At 35.5% G+C, this 22,134-nt stretch overlaps 2 protein-coding genes across 7 annotated transcripts in view; both read right to left on the bottom strand.

The window, feature by feature from the left end:
* Positions 1 to 17,170, bottom strand: part of LOC131144795 (UTP--glucose-1-phosphate uridylyltransferase-like) — a 28,572-nt gene extending 11,402 nt beyond the window's left edge. For 3 of the 4 annotated variants that reach the window (XR_009133910.1, XM_058093658.1, XM_058093661.1), the window contains exons 1-11: positions 16,209 to 17,161; positions 15,928 to 16,022; positions 15,708 to 15,798; positions 10,743 to 10,803; positions 10,578 to 10,655; positions 10,445 to 10,495; positions 7,735 to 7,787; positions 1,402 to 1,474; positions 1,171 to 1,228; positions 978 to 1,024; positions 839 to 904 (exon numbers count right to left, since the gene is read on the bottom strand). Coding sequence is in view for 3 of the 4 variants with exons in the window: in XM_058093658.1 (XP_057949641.1) it covers positions 839 to 904; positions 978 to 1,024; positions 1,171 to 1,228; positions 1,402 to 1,474; positions 7,735 to 7,787; positions 10,445 to 10,495; positions 10,578 to 10,655; positions 10,743 to 10,803; positions 15,708 to 15,798; positions 15,928 to 16,022; positions 16,209 to 16,873 (1,338 nt within the window). In the remaining variant the exon portion in view is untranslated. Of the gene's footprint in view, positions 1 to 838; positions 905 to 977; positions 1,025 to 1,170; positions 1,229 to 1,401; positions 1,475 to 7,734; positions 7,788 to 10,444; positions 10,496 to 10,577; positions 10,656 to 10,742; positions 10,804 to 15,707; positions 15,799 to 15,927; positions 16,023 to 16,208 lie in introns of all 4 variants that reach the window. The other variant, XM_058093659.1, reaches the window with a different exon arrangement.
* A 3,305-nt stretch (positions 17,171 to 20,475) lies between these two features.
* LOC131144793 (uncharacterized) overlaps positions 20,476 to 22,134 on the bottom strand; it is a 37,044-nt gene continuing 35,385 nt past the window's right edge. For all 3 annotated transcript variants that reach the window (XM_058093656.1, XM_058093655.1, XM_058093657.1), the window contains 2 exons: positions 21,695 to 21,754; positions 20,476 to 20,929 (listed from right to left, as the gene is read on the bottom strand). In XM_058093656.1, the coding sequence (XP_057949639.1) occupies positions 20,795 to 20,929; positions 21,695 to 21,754 (195 nt within the window). In that variant the 3' untranslated portion in view covers positions 20,476 to 20,794. The remainder of the gene's footprint in view (positions 20,930 to 21,694; positions 21,755 to 22,134) is intronic.

Genomic DNA, 22,134 nt, shown 5'->3' with positions numbered 1-22,134 from the left:
TGAAGCAAGGTGGCCATTTTTATAATTCTAAATATATTTGTGGGACAGGAGTAGACAATAATCTGTAACTACTCCTTCCCAGGTATTTCAGCAAAGAATTCTGGTTCAATCTGCCAATATGAAATGCATACTTGACCTGCTTGTGAATAATTTATCATTTAAAAAACCAAAGGCATTTTTTAATAATGTATTTGGCAGAGGTGATGGGCTCATTCGGCCCTGCATTTGAGCAGGGTTCAAACCTCATTACCTCCCCTTCTCCTCACTTTCTTATCAAAAAAATAACATATTTGGCATAATCCGAGTGTATTTTCAGTAACAAGAGTTTCTATCACCGTTTCTTACCTCTATCATCATTTGTTTATGAATATTTTAAATGAAGAAAAATGTATGTCCTATTATTTCCACAAATTCCTATGTGCATCAACTGTCACCCAGTTTTCCTGTTTCTGATACATTTTATATTTGAAAAGGCTAAATTCCTTAAGTTCTGTGCTCACTCTTCCATCACAATCAATTATGTCTTACATTTTCAAACATTTACATTCTTTTATTTTCATTATCTAAAAACTAAACTGCTACATTTGTTTTTAAAAACACTTCCGACAAGCCAAAACCAGCTATTTAAATAAAACTCAAACAATGAACATTACAGTTACAGCCGACTAACTTATGCCAGATTAACCATAAACAGAACTTATGATATTTCATTAAACATATCTAATGAACAATTTTTTTTGCATCCTATTAATCAAATTCCTTTCAGACCATGCCATGATCATGAAGGAGAAGTATTTAGGGAGAAGTCACAGCCATTAGATAGAAAATAAACACCTACCAGAAACTTCCCTTGCGGATAATTAACAGCACTACCCTTGAAACCAAATATTGTGGTAGGAGTCACCTGTAAAAGCATGAGAACTTAGAAATGAATATACAGCCAACGATCTAATGCAAAAGCAGTCATCCTTGCGTACCTCCATGCAATATTCAATCTGGTTTTGGATCAAATAATTTAAGATTTCTAAAGCATACATTCAGGGAGCACAATTATCAATATGATTGAACTTTCACAGCAGATAGATTCATAATGAATAAATGCCAAAGAAAAAGAAATCCAGTAAAACCTACACTGTAATATTTGGAAATCAAGAGACAATATAAGGATACTGGGATCAGCAACACCAGTTAGATTATCAGGGTTCACCATGAGGATGTACTCCTTGCCCTGAAAACACAAGTTCAAATCGTTGAGTTGCATTATATTGAAAGGCTGCATCAAATTCTCATCCTATGGACAGCTGATGTACATGATAATTTTCCAAACAAATCTATATATTCTTGATTCTCATGAGAGGACAAGTGAGAGATTAGAATCAAGAACCGCATATAAAAATCTACCTGCCCCAATAATACATCAAGTGTTCCACTTTTCATTAGGTAGAGAAGCGCCTCGCCATGGTCAGACTGACATCTTGACATGTGCACAAAACAGATTAGATTGAAAAAATAGCAGGGTCTAGGCAATAGCCAATCAGACCACATGATTAAAAAAGAAAAGTGAACATAAAAAAAGTTATTGCTCTAGTGGAAGGTTTCACAATGCACACAATTTTAACCAAAAGACAGGAAAAGCAATATGCCTTTTCTTAAGTGGTAAAATCTAATTATTATAGCATGTTTCACATAGTTGTTCCTGCTTTCTATTATGTTGAATAATTTATGCGAAGCACATGTAAGCATTTGTTTAAAGCGAAAATCAGTGAGTTTGTACCCCTACAAGTCAATACACGCAAGGGAATTATTGAATTTAGTAAGAGGGCCTTGATTATGAAAACAAAGAAGGAATCAATTAAAAATAAAATAATACAAAGATTCAGGGTCCAAATATAAAAAATTAAAGAGCAGGATACTTGGGAGGATGCCTTTCCTGGCTTGTCACAGCTCTTACTTAGGCTGGTCTCTGATCATTTTCCCTTATTTTGGATTCATCTCTTGGCAGGTGGGGCTATAATCATTTCCATTTCAAAATATGTGCATTACTCATCCTTCTTGTCTGTCCTAACGTTTTGAAATCTTTAAAGGTAGGCTTCAAATACGGAATAAGGAAGTCTTTGATGATGTGCAGATTAGGAAGTCCAATATTCTTAAAGAGAGTGAGGTTGTTGATCACACATAAAAGTTGGAAACATTTCAAAGACTTAGTTCCTAGAAGTGATTTTCTAAAGAATGATCTTGAGGCTATGGTTTACATGGCCAAAAGAAGGGGATTGTAATTCCAGAGTTTTTCATAGAATAGCTACTTGGACTCCAAGACAGATAATGAAACTGGAAGTTGATTGGTTATTGTTATTAGGGATCAAACTGTGGTTACTGAGGAGATTAATAGTTTTTAAGAAATCTTTTTAAGGACGCATTTGTTGCACCATGTTTGAGGTTTGGATTGGTGTCCCAGTCCCATGTCTAGTGAAAGATCTGGTAGAAGAGATCTCGAGGAAGATGAGCTTAGGCTGTATTTAGTGTATACTGTGGTTACTGAGGAGATTAATAGTTTTTAAGAAATCTTTTTCAGGACGCATTTGTTGCACCATGTTTGAGATTTGGATTGGTGTCCCAGTCCCATGTCTAGTGAAAGATCTGGTTGGAGAGATCTCGAGGAAGATGAGCTTAGGCTGTATTTAGTGTATAGAGAGAACTATCCAGGGCCAGATGATTTTAATTTGACCTTTTTTCAAAGTTGTTGGGATGTGGTGAAGAGGGATTTGATGAAGGTCATTTATGAGTTTCACTGCTGTTGGGGAGATTCCAAAAAGTACTATACTTTATTTTCACTTTAGTTTGTAAGAAGGACCAATTTGTTCAGTGACTTTCGAGTTTCGACCTATTATCTTGATTAGGAGTGTATAATATCATTGCTAAGGTACTGACTGAAAGATTTAAGGTTATTTCTAGTTTGCAGGTGGCCTCAGAGGGGACAAACATATTTTCAATGCTTTCCTTGTGAGTAGGGGTGAAATTGGTTCAGTGCCGTTTTAGCATAAACCGATGACTGAACTGAGCATTTCCAAAAATTTTAGACTGAAACAGAAACGAAAACAGTCGATTACAAAGAATAAAAGACTGGCGGTTATTCGGCCAGTTCATTTATCCATTGATTTTCTGAAAATATGTTGATTTCAATATATAAATGATCAAATGCAGAACTTTTGAATTTAGGCCCCAAAACAAGCTGCATAATTGGGATTCAGCCCAATTCTGCCTGCCTTAATGTATGGCGATGGGTTTTTATTTGAAGAAGGAAGAGCTCTCTCATTTTTATCGAATGTGGGGCAAATGGGAAAACTGGGAAGACAGCAAAAGATAGGCAGAAGCACCTAGCAAGCCAAGCTGAGTAAGTGCAATCCATCCCACATCAAAAAAAATGTGATACAGGGGAGCTTTCCTCATGTATAAAATGCAAAATCCCCCCTCTTCTCTGCTCACTGCTCCTCTGCATTTCACATAAAAACTTGATAATAACTATCATAATTTCTTTTAACTAAAAACTGAAAATCTTTATTATAAATTAAAGTTGGAATGTTGTATAGAATGAAAAGGTAGCGAAAATGGGAAAAAAAATTGTAAAAATGTTAATATAAATAACTATATTTTTTTAAAACCTAAAAACATACAAATAATTCGGTTCGGTTTCCTCATAAAACCGAGACAACTGAAACCAAAAACTGATTTTAATTAAAAACAAAAACTGCAACCAAAATACCGAACTGTTTTGGAATAGTTTCAATCTAGTTTTTAGTTTTTATTTATTTATTTTTTTACAGCAAAAGAATATTTCATTAATAGGAAGAGAATTTACACGAGGGAGAATGAGATTGAGACATCTCCCAAAGAAGGGCTGGAACAATCCAGGGAAGAAAAACCAAAAAATACCACAAAATAAAAGATCAGTGTTTTTTGGTAATATTTGTGCCCCAACTTGTGAGTAATAAGGTTGTGAAGGATGTTAGAAGGAGGACGAAGAAGAGTTTGGAGCTAAGTGATGTGTTTAATTTCTATACAAGTTTTGTCATACTTTCACTCTTATTTTTATGCTAGTTTGTGTTTAATTTTATTATTTATTAGAGTTTTGATTTATTTTGTTTATTTTTTGTTTAGGAATAAAGAAATTAAAGGAGTCATGGGAAAAGGAGGAAACTTTTCTTTTTAAATTCAAATTCCCTTCATCAAAAGTCCTTTTCAAACTCAAACTCCTCTCTCTAATTTCCTGAAACACCCTTTAGTATTTGGAGCATAACTTTTGCAAGAGAACTCCAAAAAGGACAATATGGGTATCTACGGAAAGCTAAGAAAAAATCTCACAACTTTCGTGTTGAAGATTTGCAAAGATGGGAAGATCTCGATAGTGAAAATCGCACATCAAGGCGGCAGCAGAAAAGGAGGGGATTTGGAGAATCTTGTTTTAGAGAGATAAGAAGGGAGAACGATCAGAGCTTTATAAAAGGAAGGGATTCAAAGCTGGAATTCGAAGCTAAGAAGAAGAAGAAGAAGAGAGAGGCCGAATTGGAGTTGTTGACGATTGAGATTCTCAATCTACATACAGTTTCCTTCTTACTTCTTTCATCTTCTCTTTGTACAGTTTGCATTATGAATTCTAGAATTATTATGGTTTGTTTTGATTCTATTATGAGCTAATTGCTATTCCTAAGGCTACGATGTAACCTCTCCATGACAATTCTGAATCTTATTTCTATGTGATCATAACTTTATCATTCCTTTTGAGTATACATCATTGAGTTTAATGCTTTTAATTATTTGGCTAATAGTTGAGTGATTTGTTGTGTATGTTAATTCGAGAGATGATACATGTAGTTTAGCTTCGTATGATGTATGTCATGAAATGAACGAAAGACAGGAATGTGCCAACGTGATTTGTGCGGCTTTTATGTGAAATATTATTAATCTTAATGTACTCAAATGCTTTTAAATTTGCATAAACAAATCGCGGGATATCGTATTTTGGGTATTTCTAATTCTACTCGAAAGAGGGTCTTAGATAAGTTAGAATATTTTGCCATCAAATAGGATGATAATTGATTGATTGCATGAAAGGATTTGGGATTGGATTGGCTAGGTGAGTCAGATGCCTTAGTGTTTTTTTCTTGGGTGAAATCTTCTTCTTTTTAAGTATTTAGTTGATTTAATTTTATTTGTTTTTTTTTTTTCATATTCAAAATCCACCACTTTTCTTGATTTTCAAATAATTTCGAATTATAACAATTTCAATAGTCAATAGGTAAATAGTCCTCGTGGCTTCAACTTCTTTATCACTATATTACTTATTACGATTTCGTGCACTTGCAAATTTTAACACTAAGTGGTGGGGTTGGACTAGATGTTGTTTGTCTCCTGCCTCTTTTTATGTGATTATTAATGGGGAACCTCTTTTTCTGTGATTATCACTAGGCAACCCAAGACATTGTTTTGAACATCTAGGATTGTGAGACAAGGGGATCATGTATCCCTTTCTCTTTACTTTGGTATCTGTTTTGTTGATTTGGATTATTGATATGGCATAGTCTCATTTCTAGCAATCCGATATCATGATAAGCCATTGACAAGGGTCATGCTCCAGGTATTGCTGTAGGTAGAGATGATGTGGTTGTCTCTCGTTTTTAGTTTGCTGATGATGCCATCTAGTTCCTTTCAGATGATAAGATTTCCTTTTGCAATATTCTCACCATTTTACAGGTCTTTGAGTTAGTTTCTGGACTCAATTAATTTATCTGAAGTGTGAACTAGCTACTATTAATCTCTAAGTTCAGAGATGACTTCTAGGTTTACTACGCTGGCAGGTTGTGGGGTTTTACAGTGACATTCAGCTTATTTAGGAGATCCTTTAGTTTTGAATACTATGTTTGGGAGCATGGATTTCGGGCCTTGGATTTGGATTGTGTGGATTTGGACAAAACTCAATACAATTTTGTACTACATTTCATCTAAATCCACACAAATCCAAATCTAAGACCTCTCCAAAACACAGGGGTCAGTCTGAGGGGTATTGGGATCCAGTGATTGTTAAAGTCTATAAATGTCTCAATGGGTTGAAGGGTATGTTTTTCTCCTTGGGAGTCACATTCCTTTAATCCAAGCGTGTCTCTTTTCAATTCTCTAGTATCTTTTGTCCTTGTTTAAGATTCCAGTGGGGGTGGCTAATCGCATGAAAGGCTTGCGAGAGATTTCATTTGGTTAAGAGTTGGTGAAAGAAGGGATCATCTCATGAGTCGTGAGGTAGTTTGTAGGTCTAAGGAGGAGGGGGAGCTTGGGTCTTGGTAACTTGGGGTTAAGAACATCACTTTAGTGGATAAATAGCTATGGCATTTTCCTTTAGAAAAATATTCGCTATTGCATAGGTTCATTAAATTCAAAATATTTGGTTTGTGGGAGGATTAAAGGGATGATATTATTGGTAGAGTTCCCATGAAAGCCCATCGACATTCATATCACGGGTATCCTCTTTCTTTCTTTCTCTTTTTTTTTTTTTTTTTTTTAATATCAAGTATAAATTTGGGAGATGTTTCTAGGGTCGGTTTCAGAAGGATCTCTGGTTAGTATATTATGTTTTTCAATTGATTTTCCTTCAATCCTTCATCTTGCTTTGTGTCCTAATGCATTTATTTCTTCCTTCCTTATTATTCATGACATTAAGTTCTTGGGATTTTTTTACAGCAAAGTTCTTGGGATTTTAAATTTCATAGAAATGTATGATAGGGAGATTGATTTTTCCTCTCTCCTAGGTTTGTTGTTCTAACTCTCATGCCAGGGATACTAGAGTCTGGTGCTCAGATAATGCTGGTGTTTTTTTTTTTTTTTTTAATCGTAAATCATTTTTCTCTCATCTAATTCAATTCCTCATTCCTTTCCTATCACCAAGTGTTTAGGGAGAGCTAAAATTCCTTCAACACTAAAGGCTTTTGTGTAGATGGATTCATAATAGCACAAACACCAGCAATCTGTTGCAAAATTCAAAGTACCATGCATGGCTCTCTCCCCTCATATGTCATATGCCTTATGCTAGTAGTGGGAATCATGCTGCTTTATTTCTTCACTGCTCATGGACTAAGCTTTTTTGGTTTGTTGGGAGAGCATTGGATTTGTCCACAGCCTTTGGAGGATTTCCTCTTAATTAACTTTATTCATTCTGGGCAACAGAAAGGACAAAGGCTTAGCAGTGTTTGCAATCTTTCAAAGTAATATGGGTAATCTGGTTGGAGAGGAATGCGTGGATTTATCGGAATCATCCTTCACCTATAGATTTGATTTGCAACAGGATTTTTTCAGCTTCATTGCGGGTGTTAACAATTGGATGCTTTGGGAACATGGCTTTCTCTGATATTCAGCATGATTGTTGGCCCCTTTAGCTTAGTTTTTCAGTTTTCTTTTTTGTCTTTGCTAACTTCTATTTATACATATTGGTTCTTTGAAGATATCTGATCCTCTTTGTAATTCCTTCTTTCTTAATAAATTTCTTCTTTTTCCATAAAAAATGATTTCCTCAAAGGAAAAACCTTTTAGTGATTATTTTTTTTCAATAGAAAATCTTTCAATGATAACTGATGACCAATCATTTTTTTTTTTTTCATTTTCAACAACACAAAACAAAGTATATTAAGAAGGCGACCATCCACTATGTTTAAAGCATAAAAAGGGAGTAAATTTTAAAAAGGAAAAACATACAATTCGTCCTCATTAATCAGTCCTTCAAATGACTTTACTTGGGGATCTTGATTCTGCATTAATCAGATGAGGTTACGTCAGAAACTTAAATTTTCATAATAAATTTAAGAAGGATAAAAAAAGAAGACATTTTGATCCCACTCGTTTCACTGTTCGCAAAGCCAACCCTATACGATTCACATCATTTTGCAATGTCAGGACTTCAAGCTGGGACATTGACTGCTGAGATGACGCTAACATGTCATCACATCACATAAAAACTGCAAAATTTGCATTTGCAGGGCCTTTCCTTTACCTTTTTTTTTTTTTCTAATAGATAAAGAAAAGATTTTATTGAAGATAAAAGAATGTACAAAAAGGGGCACAAGAAATCCTTCTAAGAGATGAGAACAAAGAAGAAAAATATCAAAACACCACAGCCAAATCACAATGTATATCTTAGTGTGATTCTTTTAATTTCTTTTTAAGCTTATTCATTTTAGAAAAGAAGCAGCCACTTTCCACCCCAATGATACCAGAGGCAGTCCCACACAGAACACTATGGGGCCGTTTGATATTACTGTTAAAAATTAGAGAAACAAAAACCAGAAACTAAAATTAAAAACTAGAAACCAACAACCTATTTGGTTAACATTTATAAAACTAATACAAATTAAAAACTTAATTAAAAAATGCTCATTTTCATCTTTATATCAAAATATTAAAAATATGACTAAAATAATAAAATTACAAATAACAGACATTAAAAAATCATTATGATAAAAATAAATTTATTATAATTACTTTACTTAATTGTTCTACTTTCAAAATTTACTTTACAATAAAAATTTTATTGAACATGACAATTGAAAAATAGTAAAAGTATTTTGTAATTGCCTTAATTATTATTTTTTGAAATTTATGTATATATATATTTTTTAATTATATTTAAATTAATATGATCATTTAATTTTGATTTTAATTTAAAATGTATAAAATGAATAATTTAATTCAAAAATACTATTTCTAGATATTAAAATTTTTGGCAACAGGTTACCAAAACAACTTAAAACCATAAAAATCTGGTTTTCAATTTTTTGGCAAACAGCTAAAAACTAGCAACAGAAACACAAAACTGACAAAAAAAAAAAAAAACAAGCGTGTTTTTGTAATCTGTTTTTTTCACTGAAGAGGAACAGAAACAGAAAACAAAAAACAGTAACAATATCAAACAGACCCTACCATTTTCAGCCCCTCTCACTTTTTAATTCCATCCTCAACCATCAGAACAGACAGCCTTCACTTCTTTTAGCTTCTGCCATTGAAATGGTGGAACACCATACTTCATTTAATAAATGACCAGCAGCAGATCTTCCTTTTCTGTACATCTCCATCACTGTTCTAGAACATATCCCACACTGATATATGCCTTGTCTTTGCTAAGGAAATCACCATCCAAAGGAAGTTTCTATAAAGAAGTTGAGTCTGGAATCCTTGGGGGAAATAATTCGTCTTTCCTCCAGTAATTTGGTTCTGCCATCGGACCAAGCATAACCAGCAAGTGAACTCATGCCTGAACAGGCGAGTCAAATCAGTTAGCTGCTGAATCACAGTTGACTTTCTAGGATTTCAAATCTTCCAGCATATACTTGGCGTTGCTACCCTTCAGTGGGACCATACCTTCGCCATCTTTAGATAAAAGCAACCATAAATCAGTTAAACATGATCACTCCACACCAAGTCACCAACACAACTCAAGCCATGATCAATCCCTTAACCCAGACAGACAAGCAAGCTACAAAGCTCCTCTCAGCCCCTCCCGTCACATATTTGTCAGCGCTGTCATCCCCTTTACCCACTTCAGGCCACCACCTCTACCACCCAACCACCACACCACCTTGCAAGCTCTCTATCCCTCTCATAGACACACACACACACACACACACACACAGAGCAGTACTAAACCACACCTGCCCAATCAATGCCAATCATCTGTCACCATTATTTCCAGCAAAACTGCCACCATACCCAACTATCCTTTAAGAGACATCAACAGCACACCAATTACAAAGCCCAAAAACCTCAAACCCAAATACATCAGGCTGCATCATGAAACATGAGCACTGCACTATGCCATCTTTATGATCACAACCCTCTTAAAAGTACCATCCTCCGAAGTCCCATTTAAGACCCACCATACAGCTCGTTAACCCAAACCTCACCAAGCTCCAACCAAATCAACGAATCCATGAATGAACACCACTGAGTTGCCAATGCCTTAGACATTTTTCATCACACCCATCCTCACCTCAAACTCATCACTTTTCTTCCCCATACGGCACCATGATCGCCATGCTTGACCACTCCATTCACAACCATCATGGCCAAGAGAGAGAGAGAGAAAGAGATTGATAAAGAAAATAGAGATTTGCAATTAAAGAGAGGAAGAAAGTTCTTAAAACATGGAGGTAAAAAAAAAAAAAGAAATAATAAATGCAAAACTTCCCAAGTTTTGCACAAAATCAATGTCCCAACTTGCACCCAAACTTGACATTTCAATTGGAACTTTATTTTTTTGATAAATGATGGGAACTTATATGTAGGACTGACATTACAAAATTTGAGATCATAGGGACTAAATTGACTTTAAAGCCAAAAAGGGACCATACTGTTTTTTTTCCTGCTAAGAATCAATAATTTAAACAAGAAATCGTCAGTCAAACTTACAAACCTGGTTAAAATTATGAACGTCAATGTTTGCCCCAGAATGTTTCTCCAAGACCTGCACTGGACAAGATCCAAAAATTAGGTTCTCATAAAAAATGAGTAAACAACTCAAGATAGGGAGGGAAAAGGTCAGTCACCTTTAAAGTATCATTGTGTGTTTTATTTGTGTTCACTAGAAGGAGGGGAACTCTGCATTCATACTTGGAATTTATAGACTGAAAAATAGCTAAGATGTTTAGAGTTGCAAAATGTAAATGTGAAGCAACCAACACAAAACAGGAAGGACAAAAAATAATAATAACCTCAATTTGATTAATGATTAAGTCCAGAAATGTTAAGCCATTGCAAACTTGAATAGCAGACCTGCATTATAAAATTAAAATTTAGATAGGTAAAAATATTCAACATAGAAAAAAATATTTTAACCAAAAACTAAAATGCAAGGAAGACGACTATGTCTGGACTTGTAAAACTAACATGTACACAAAACTCTTCACTACTGATGCATACCCTCTGCTTGCATCATTTAAAACTGAGAAAAAAAAGAAAAAGAAAAAAGAAGGTAACATATTATAGGTGGGAGAAAAGTTCCACAAGCAGCCTGTATAATTTAAATTACAATTTGTAATTTATGAGATATATTAGTCATACGAGAAATGCAAATATTCAGCCAAATTCTAATCATTCTATTTTTTTATGAACAATTTCTTAAATTGTTATGCCCCTGAATACCCCATCAAACAAGTTCAAGTAACAATCTTAAGTCTCCTTTTATAAAGAAAAATATTTCAAGAAACTAATGAAATGGGTTTGGGTTTAGAAGTTGTACGTTTATAATTTATACAGGATGCTAAACTGACTGCTGTTAGTCACTTAGAAACACTGATAAGGTAAAGATACAAGAAAATTAGGATTCAAGAATCCCACATTTTGTAATAACAAAATATCTAGCAATCAGGTTATCCACTAAACAATGATTATATTAGAATGCAAACTACATGGTGACAACACCTGGAAACATCAGAATAAGTTTAAGGCCACAACAGAGCTGAAACAGGCCGAATTTGGTTGTCCAGACTCTAAATTTTTGGTCATGCGAGAGCCCTCTAAGTCTCAGATCCAGCTTGGCTGCATCTATAAAATTCATCACTGAAAGATCCCATCTGAAATTGGCGAAGGTAAAGCTCAGCTTGATTCAGCTCGCTTTTTGGAATAAATCATAAGCTTGGTATTAACTGTCATAAATCAGTAAAAAAGAAGATTAAAAAAATATAAGATGAAACCTTGAGTCTGTCAAAATAGATGGCTGAGGGCAGCTCCAGAGGCTAACCATGCTCAAAGCCAAAAACAGAAGTTCACAAATCTGTCAAAATAGATGGTTGAGATTACAGGGTCGGAGGAGAGCCTACATTTCTTTTAAGGGGGTTGTATCACACCCATCAGTGCAGGTATTTTTGACATTCATTTACTTCTTGTCACTTCTTAGAATTCAGGTTAGTGTAGCTGGGAGACTAGAGAGGATGAGGAGGGATTTCCTTCAGTCTGGCATATGTGATAGCATGAGGGATCATCTTATTAGTTGGAATGCTATTATGGACCTGAGTCTAAAGAGGGGTGGGACTTGGAATTTGGTGTTTAATAACATGTCTCAAGCGAGAAAATATTTTGATGAGGTTTCCTTACGAAACATACCTGTTCTCACAATGTTATTGAGAGCAAGCATAGTCTTCATTGTAAGAGTGGAGATGCAGAGGTAGTGCCTATGCTACCCATGCAAGTCAAAGGAAGTTCATCTCCTAGATGTCTAACTTGTTTTTTCCCTCTTACTTTCTATGAGGTTGGTAATGGTATTGCTGCCCATGTTTTGGAGGACCATTAGGTTGCTGAAAATTCTTGACCAATTTGGGTTCACCTCCTATTTAGCTTGTCTTCCATGCAGAATGCCCCTATTCTGTCTTCTTATTCATTTGAGAGTGGATCTGTTTCATGAGTTCTCATGGGATTTTTCATTTCTTCCAGAATCCATATGAAAGAGAGATTGATGAGCTTTGGGGGTTTGGGAGAAGCAAGAAAGGTAAAAGTGTTGTGGTATTGAGCCTAGTATGCCATTTGTTGGACCATACGGACAAAGAGGAATGTTAGGATATTCAAAGATCAAGCCAGGCCTTCTTACATGTGATGGGATAGAATAGGTTTGACAGAGATGAAAGCTGGTAAGCCTGGGATACAGTTTACACCTTCATAAGCACACGCACAGCACATCTAATGCAACTCCCTTTTAATTCGTAAATCTCTATAGCACGCCTCTTGCCCGTGTGCAGATCCTAAATTCAATGCCATTCACACGTTGAATGAGAATGTTAAGAGTTCCAGGAAATAATAGGCAGAATGCTTTTGAAAGTGATTCAAGTGGTTTGGTTGCTATATTTAGCAGAAGAGGAAAAGTTAGAGAACAACCAATTCAGAAAGGATATGGTGCTCTTCTTCCTTCTATTTTCCAGTTGCAACCCTTCTCTCTATCTAATAAATTTCTTTTTAGTGTCTTGATCCCTGGCTCTATTTTGTAGATAAGATACACAGTAGCCATTCAAATTTTTATCAATAGTTGTATTACAGAGTCAGTTTTTTCCAAGCATATACCTCATGCACATTTCATAATTTTTCTTAACCCATTTTTCACATAAATCTTGATTGTTTGGGGACTCATGTATGTCTGATAATCTCTCTTAACTAATCTTTGAATAATTTTTTACCAAATAGAATTTGATGCCCAACATAGCCCATCAAAATGAGATCAAATCATATTAAAGAGTAAAAGACAATGATATCAAATACCCGGAACGCATTGAAGACTTTGCTCTCAGTACTTAAGTTTTTTTCCAAAGCATCACTTGAGTTTTAGTTAAACAATCTCAGCTATCATTGCACTCCTCGTGTCAACGATAACATACCAGAATCAATTTGAACAAATCCAAAATTTTAAAAATACAGTTTTTTTACAAAGTTGAATACTTGAAATTTATTTAGAAAAAACTAAATTGGCCTCTGTTCACAGTTTTTACAGTTCCATTCACTTCCAATGATTTACTAAAAAATAGGCTGTGAATGGAACATGACAGCACCAGAATTCGTTTTTACTTTTCAGGAAAAATTTCACTTACTTAAAAGTACATATACAGGTGAGGTAGGCCCCCCCGGGGGGGGGGGGGGGGGGGGGGAGGGGGAGAAAGAGAGAAAAGAGAGAGAAATGGATGAGAAAGAAGAGGAGAGGAGACAATCGTTCGTGAAAGGACGAGGGGAGAAAGGTATAAAAGAGGGAATTGGGAAATTCAAATCACAACTGCAAGCTAAACTGTTCCATTACACATACCAAGTACTTATGTCCCTTAAACAACAAGTAAACTAATACTTACAAAGAAAGCAATCTCGCAAAGAAATCTGACGACAAGCTTCCCTTGCAGCCAATACAAATATGAATGTTTTTTTGTTTCACAATAGTCAGGTTACAGGAAACTGGATAAGTAATTCTGGTTCTGATCGGTTTTCTTTTTAGTTTTTGCTTTCCCTGTGCTTGTGGTTCCGTCTATGCTTTATTTCTCACTTGTGATCTTGTACCCAAAAAAATACAATTGATAGAACAGTCAGATTTTCCAAATCAAAATAGGATTTCTAATTTCGTAAATCTATGCCTAATATTGGTATGCCAATTGCCATGTAAGCAGCCTAAGCAGTCCTCCATCAACAATCTATATTTACTTCATCTTTATAATTTTATACAAATTTGATTGGGGCCCGCAGGGGGGGGGGGGGGGAGACAACAAGAAATCTTCCAAAAGGAAAAGGAAATTTTACATAAAAGCAGCCCCATCTTCGCCCCAGAAAAATCAATTTGCATGTTATTCAAGCAAATACTCTTGAAAATCCCTAGCTCTAAGACCAAAAATATTAAAGAAAAACCACTGTAATAGGCAATAACAAGCCAGGCACTGTGTCACAAAACCTTCTATAACCCTAAACATTCATTTAGATTTTAGATTAAAGTTACATCTGGTTCACAAAACACCTATTCCAAAGAACAGGATTGAAGCCCATCACTGGCCTTAAATATACAACGGGAGGTAGCCCATCTCCCATCCCATAACCTTTCCCATCTCTCCTAAGATTTGAATATGAAACATTGAAACCTCTAACATTGAAGTCCCAAGCTTTAAATAGATGTTCCCTAAGAGATGTTCAACAGCATTTTAGTTGTTTGCAAAAACATAGTATTTATGTGCCTTAGAAGCTTGGAATCCTACTAAGCATTTTGGGCTAGCTGTACTTGGCAGACCCAAAAGTTCTTGAAGAGCATTAGAAATGGTACTAGAGTGACCAAGTGGTGCTCCATTCACCGTTACCAACATGGAGAGCTAGACATGAAGCATGGAAGCATGTCACCATATGGGAGCTAACTAGTGAAGTAAAGTGGATCCATGCCCTACTTGTGCGAAACCAAGCTTGCCAGTAGACCTATGATGTGAACCAAGGAGGATCCCACATTGATTATGGGGGGAATATTTTTTCCATTTATAAGATTAGCCATGCATTACATGCCTACTACCTAGCAACTCAGCTTAAGAATTTTAGGCTAGTGGATGAGTCAAAAAAGGTCTTAGGCTAGTGGGCTTGGCCCAGGTAATGCAGCAACCCAGTAAAAATAACATTCATGCCCACAGGAAACATAACATAGAGCATATTTTGTATCACTCTACGTACACAAGTATCTCAAAAAAGGTCAAAATAAAAATATCATTACAGGGTCTAGTTCTTCCTAAAATTAAAGAGGGGAAAAAAGGTTTATAATGTGTTCATAGTAACAGCAATGATTGTAAAGCCAAAACTAGAGACTTCACTAGTTCACTAGTTTCCAATTTGAAATCCTCACGACATCCAATTACAATTACATCAGTTATCACAAACTTTAAACAACCAAATACAAGCCATTGAAATGAGATAATTCACTTTTGCCAATTGGAAATCCTTTCAATTCATAGAATAGCAGTTACACTTGCAATTACAATTGTTCCACGACCAAATACAATCCATTTAGAGAAGGAATAGTAGAAGTTCCCCTCCACACAGAGACTGCACACAGTAAATACATAGTTTGCATAAACAACATTTGTCATTTCATAAGAGCATGTGCCTTTTGAAAATATTGAAATGGGATATCAACTGTTTGAATCATGCAGGTTAACAAACTTTAAAGGAAAATGATAAATGCTCACTTTGGACCATTAAAACCCATCTTTGTCCCCAAGATATCATTGAACCTCAACACCACAAGTTTGTCCAAGAGCTTTTTAGTTTCAGCAGGATCTGCATTTACCAAGGTAATAACAAAAAAATATTCATATAAAAAGAGTGCTGTAGAATTGAATTGTACACTGAATAGGAAAATAGGTTCAAGGAATAAATAAATGATACAATGAAAATTAAAACCATTACCGTTAGAAATAGGTGATATGCTCTCATAAGGAACCACAAGCACTTCATCATTTGCACTATCAATTTTTCTCTGCTCAATTTGTTGTGCTTCATCCCTTCAAAGGAGATTCAATTCAAAACAAATAACTAAAAATTGTCTTGTGAGAAGCAAAATAGGATTAAAATTAAAACAAAACAAACAGAAAGGTGCAATATATATATAAACCAGTTCCACTTTTCTGTTAGTTTCTTGAGGCTACTAAAGCACAGGTGGAACTTAAAACGCAAGCATACATACATACCTACTATCAGTCTCGAGAGGTGCCAATTGTTGAATATCCGCTTCTTCACTAACGGTATCTTTCAAACCTGCAAGCCTCTTTTGCTCAAGGAGAACAGTTTTGGTGATCAAATTGCAAAATAAGTACACAAACTGCACAGAATGATCATTAGCCGGGATTGGGTATGTGATCTTCTCATAAGTTTCTGACGGCATGCTCGAGTCTACCAATGCTACAATCGGAATTTGCAACTTATCAGCCTCGGCAATGACCGACGACTTCCTCTCGGTGTCCACGATCACAACACAGTCAGGCATCCGGCTGGGCCCAATAATGAACTTCTTTTTCCGCGACCGAAACTTCTTGGGGCTATAACTGTTGGTCAAAAAGCCCCCAACCCGCCATCGGTTGTCGAATTTGCACCCTATTCGTTTCGTCATTTGCTCGAAGATTTCATCGTAGAGAGAGTTGGTATTGACGAACAGGAACTGGGCTTTCTGGCGCGCAAGGGTGCCAATGAAATAGCAGGCGTTTCGGACGCAGATTATGGTTTTGTCCGAGTCGATAATGGTCATGCCATTGCGGGAGCCGTAGGTGAAGATCTTGAAGTGGTTTGCGGCGATGTGGCGGCCCAGGTGGGCATTGGTGCTGAGTAGCTTTTGAATCAAGACTGAGTGAATCGTCATTATCCTGCCTTTCCTCTATTCTACTTTTTAAATTTTTGTTTTCTAAAAATAAAAAACGAACTTCTCTTTTTCTTCTTCTTCTTCTTCTTCTCCTTCTTCTTCTCCAGGCCCTTTCCTCACTCTCTCTATCTCCGGGACATTGTCTTTCAAAAACTCTCTGTAAACCTCCAAGAGAGGTTTTCTGGATCAGAGAGAGAGAGAGAGAGGAGCGGGCAGACAGGATGCTGCTTGCTGAGTGCTAGCTGAAGCAGAGCAGCAGTGAACTGCAAAAGCCCTAGCCTTTTATTTTTATTTGGCATTTTTGCCGCAGGAGGAGAGTGCTTTTCGTGGGGATGTGACCCGAACCCGCTTGAGTTAAATGGGTGGAGAATGGTGTTGCTGGGGATGTGACCCGAACCCGCTTGAGTTAAATGGGTGCTGCATTGCTTTTACTTGCATAGTTACAACCTTGGTGTGTTTGGTACGTCATTTTCTATTTTCTATCTCTATATCTTTACAATAAAAAAAAAATTTATAAATATTTATGTTTATATTATGGGCTTTCTATTTTTGTTGTCAATTTTTAGTTGTTTATTAAAAATTGAAAAACAAATTTTATGATTTTCAATTATTTTAATAATCTGTTGTCAGAAATTTTAATTTTTTTTAATTAAATATTTTATTTATATACTTTTAAAAATATGATAAAATATTCGATAAAAAAACTTTGTTCAAATAAAAATTAGATAATCTTGTATTTAATGAAATTATTTTAGTTAGTTTATAATTCCGTTAGCTTTCATAACATTGAAAATGATAACATTTTAACTGTAAAGCAATAATTAATCTTTGACAATAAACTTTCAGCAGTTAATTATTAGCATTTGAACTTGTCATTAATCAAAATATTAATTACACCAAAATGTTGAAGAAGTTATTTATTTGATAAAAATAAAATAAATAATATCATGAATTTTAAATAAAAAGACATATTCATAATCCAACATATATATAATTGTTGAAATATGACCCACATGAAATAAAAGGGCAATTGACATTTTTGGATTAATGGATTAAGGCGACTTTTGGTTTTTAAAATTGTATGAGAATTAATGGGGGCGTGGAAGGGTTTTTTCTTATTAATGTCTATTTTTATAGGGAGTGGGATAATGATTATATATATAGGATTGGAAATTGTCCTCTTACTACCAATCTTTTTCTTATCAATTTATTCATATGATCATGTGAAGAATAGTAAGTCACCTTAATCCACCTTAAACTATATGTTGATTGCTTTCAAGTAAGCATCATAAATTCCTCGCCATTATGCTTGAAAAGCAAAAAAAATCATATATTGTCGGGTTATAATTGTAGCATATATAATGTCATAATAAGATGAAATCGGAGATTTGACTTGACATTCACAATTCCACATTGATCATAATACATTAGCTTCCCAATAAAAAATTGTGCTATGTATCTTTTATAACCTTATTACATTGAAATTTCAAATTTGATTTTGTATAGATTTTTAAAAATAATATAAAATTTATTTCAAATTAACGCAAATTCAAATTCATGACCTCTCAAGAAAAAAAAAAAATTTTAATTATTCAGCTAACAATTTGCTAGAGTGCAATAAAAAGAGAGATAATTAATTTTGTAACTTTATATAATTTGCCACATAATTTATAATTTATTATTTTATTACACTCAATTTGTAACAAATATACACAGCTACATGATACATGATTTAAATTCTAAACCTACAAATACTCTACCTTACAGTAATTTCTACTACACAACCTTGGCCAGCATAGCCAAGAACCCCAACGAAGCAAAAACCACTCCCATCTTCACAAGGATTCCTGCAATTGCGGGGTAAGCAGTTTGCAGCAAAATACCAACCAGCGAAGCCGCAGAGCCCATCACAATTGCAACCTCGACAAAATGCAGATGCTGCAAATCAGCCGAATCAGAGCTCTCGAAAACCGAAGCAGAAGAGACGCTTTGGTAATAATGGAAAACCATAATTCCGACCGTGGCCTGGAAAATAAGTCCAAGGAAAATCTTTCCCAGACTCAAATTCCCATCCCCCACAAAATTATTGGGCCCTTCTCTGTTCTCGTTCTGGAAATTCTTCCGCAGTTCGGCATCGAGGGCGGCTGCAGAAATTGGGTTCGCCGGGAAATTGAATTCTCTTCTGCGGGTGAACTGGGGAGGAAAAGGGGAAGACGAATTAGCATTAACAATGGTGGCGTGGGCATGGGAGATAGCAATGGCCGGTAAGGGTGTCGAGAAGAGCTCGTCGGGAATGGTGATGAAATGGGAAGGGGTAACCGGAGGTGGGTCGTGGGTAAAGCTTCCCTCTAAATCGGCATTAAGCTGAGAAATTGCAAGCTTCATGTAAGAACGATACAGTGCAAGCTTGATTTGAGGAGGGAGGAAGGTAAGGGACGATGGGTCAGTGGGAGGGCTTGGGGACGATGATGATGCCATGGAAGAGCCAAGTGTATCAGTGGAAGAAGTGTTTCTCTGAATGCAGGGATTTTTCTGTTTATTTCGTCTTATATGAAGAGGCAAGTGGACGAGTGGCTGAAGTGTCCCCCTACGCAGGGAAAAAGCAAGCTTAGTTGGGAGCTTTCCAGGAACCTTCAAGCATTTGCAAGTTTTAGGTAAATGATAAAAACAAAATAGCTAATTTATTTGTTTGTATGTTTATTGTAGCTGTGATTAGCCCTAATTTAGGAGTTACCAGGAAGCTTCTTGTCTTAGGATTCTTCAAGCTTTTAGAAGATAGTCAATTTGTCTGTTCTTTTTTTTTTTTTTTTTTTTTTTTTTTTTTTTTTTTTTTTTTTTAAATGGTCCACTTCGAAGTTTGTATGCCAGTGTTTAGAGCCTATTTATATTTATCTATTGGAATAAAACAAAAACTTCTAAAATCTATATCATTCTCTAATCAAAGAAGGGCATTTGCAAGAGTTGCTCTTACTTTTAATACAGACACTATTTTCTTGAATTCAAACTTGCGACAAACTCTTCACAAAGGAACAAAATTATCATTTATCTAACACTTACCCTCTAATGAAATATTTTAAATTAGATTCTGTGGTACGAAACAACCCCCCTCCCTCCTTCCCCAACTCATTTCAATCTGAGACCAAAGCAAATATGTCCAGCCTTGTTGGAATGCATGCTTCACAATTGAAGTCACTTGGCCAAATATAAAGAAAAAACGATCTTACCTACAAGAGTGAGCAATACTTTTACCAAGGATGGTAATCAATTTTTTAACGAGACCGAGCAAAATATTTCAGTAAAAAAAAAAAAAATTCCGAGCCATCAACAAATGTTGGCTACACTGATTTGTAGAATTTTAAAATACAAAATTTACTCGAATTTCTTGAATTAAAGTGGAAACCTATAAGATTGGAAGTTCCTTCTAGGATACACAAGGCAGAGAGCTTAGTCAGGGGTTGAAGTTGTCTGGGTTCATGGTAATGCTGCTCTTCTTGTCTTCTGGTCTCTCAAAGGCTTAAGCAGAAAATGCTAGACACTGGCAAAAATATAACACCCTGGGTACATCAACGCATGAATTATAAAATAGAACCAGTAGGGCTTAATTGACACCAAAATAACAATATCTTAGCTTATGATGACGGGTATCCCATCCATCAATAAATTGGTCAAAACATTTGAAGCCAAGAAGTTTATCAGGAATCCCATTTACAATATCAATAGTAATCAATCCCATACACTGTAAAGTTGGCAATAGGAAAATTTTATGTCAATTCCCAAATGATATTTCTTTTATTTTGACGATGAAACAGAACAACAATCAAGTAGGTTAGCCCATAACACTCCGAAGATAAGATGGCAAACACTACATAGCATGCATCACCGCTCCAGCAGTTCCTCACTGTCTTGGGCTCCAGCAGAGCTTCACCGTTTTGGGCTCCAGTCATTCAATTGACCCTTTTGGATGACACCATTCTCATTCAAGTATTCCACAAATTCGTCAATCAGATAGGGCCACGCACCTTCCGCATCATAGTTCGATAATGCAGGGTCGACGATCTGTCCAATTAAAGCATGACAAATAATAGTAATATGGTTGTAATAGAATTAACAGCATCATAGAGACCGCCTTACAAGGCACTGTTTGGAACAACTTATAGAAATTACTCACATGTCTGAAATACTAAAACATTTACTTATTAATCCAAAGAAAATGTAATCTATTTGACTTTGTAGTCGCATCACTACCGTAAGTTATGCTAAACACTCTCTAAATCATAAAATCATGAGAGAACATATTGAATGGTGCTTCTTTCCAAAGGACATATTTCTTTTTTTTTTCTTCAGACCCTAAATGTAAGGAAATTAAAATACTGGGTAGCAATTCATTCTCCAACATGAATTTGAATTTATTCCCTGAACTCTTGAATTCCATTTTCCTTTTAAAACTGCTTTTCCAGAACTAGAACTAGTTGATTGAGGAACTAAATTTCTTGGTCTTGTTATTTGATTGTACGACTCTGCATTTCCTTAAAGAAAAGATGTCTTTCAGCATTGTAGAAAAGGCAGCTACTGTCATAAATTAAGAAAGTAGTGGGAGAGAAATTGATTATATTAACCCAACCCAAGGATACCTTTCCCTCCCTCTCTAGTCTGCATGTTTCTGATTGAACCACGCATGAAACGTATAAAACAAAATGAGGATAAAGGAATCACACTGAAGTACCATCTCATCCATGTAGACGTGAAAGATAAAAACAATAGTTAACGTGCATGTGTGCATAAACTGAGTGCATGTCAACGCAATGATACTTCATTTCTTACCCTTGCAAACTCCAATAGTTGGGACCAAGTATCCCTGGAGATCGCTTTATTATGCCGGGCCTGGATATAAGTAGCATCAAAATTGAAAAAAAATTAGTTGAACATCAAAGAGCCTTCCAAAGAGAAAAGTGACAATTATTATCAAAAAGCAGGAGAAATGTGACAATAGAGGGTATCCTAATACTCTGTAGCATAAGATGCTGGAGGGGAGGACAAGTCATGGAGATATAATCAAAACTATCACCTCCCTCTACAAAATGAACCCCAACCTCTTGCCAACAAGTAACATTGCATGTGATAGTCATAATAAAATTATGACAACAGAACAATTATAATTAAAACTAAAAAAACAGCATTTTAGGATAGTCATTATTGGGTATCAGAACCAGAAAAACATAACAGCAATCAACACCATGGTTTTTCCAAATCAAGTGAAGACA

The sequence above is a fragment of the Malania oleifera genome, chromosome 12 (assembly GCF_029873635.1).
Source record: "Malania oleifera isolate guangnan ecotype guangnan chromosome 12, ASM2987363v1, whole genome shotgun sequence".
Lineage (NCBI taxonomy): Eukaryota > Viridiplantae > Streptophyta > Magnoliopsida > Santalales > Ximeniaceae > Malania > Malania oleifera.
This window is presented reverse-complemented; position numbering and strand designations above follow the sequence as displayed.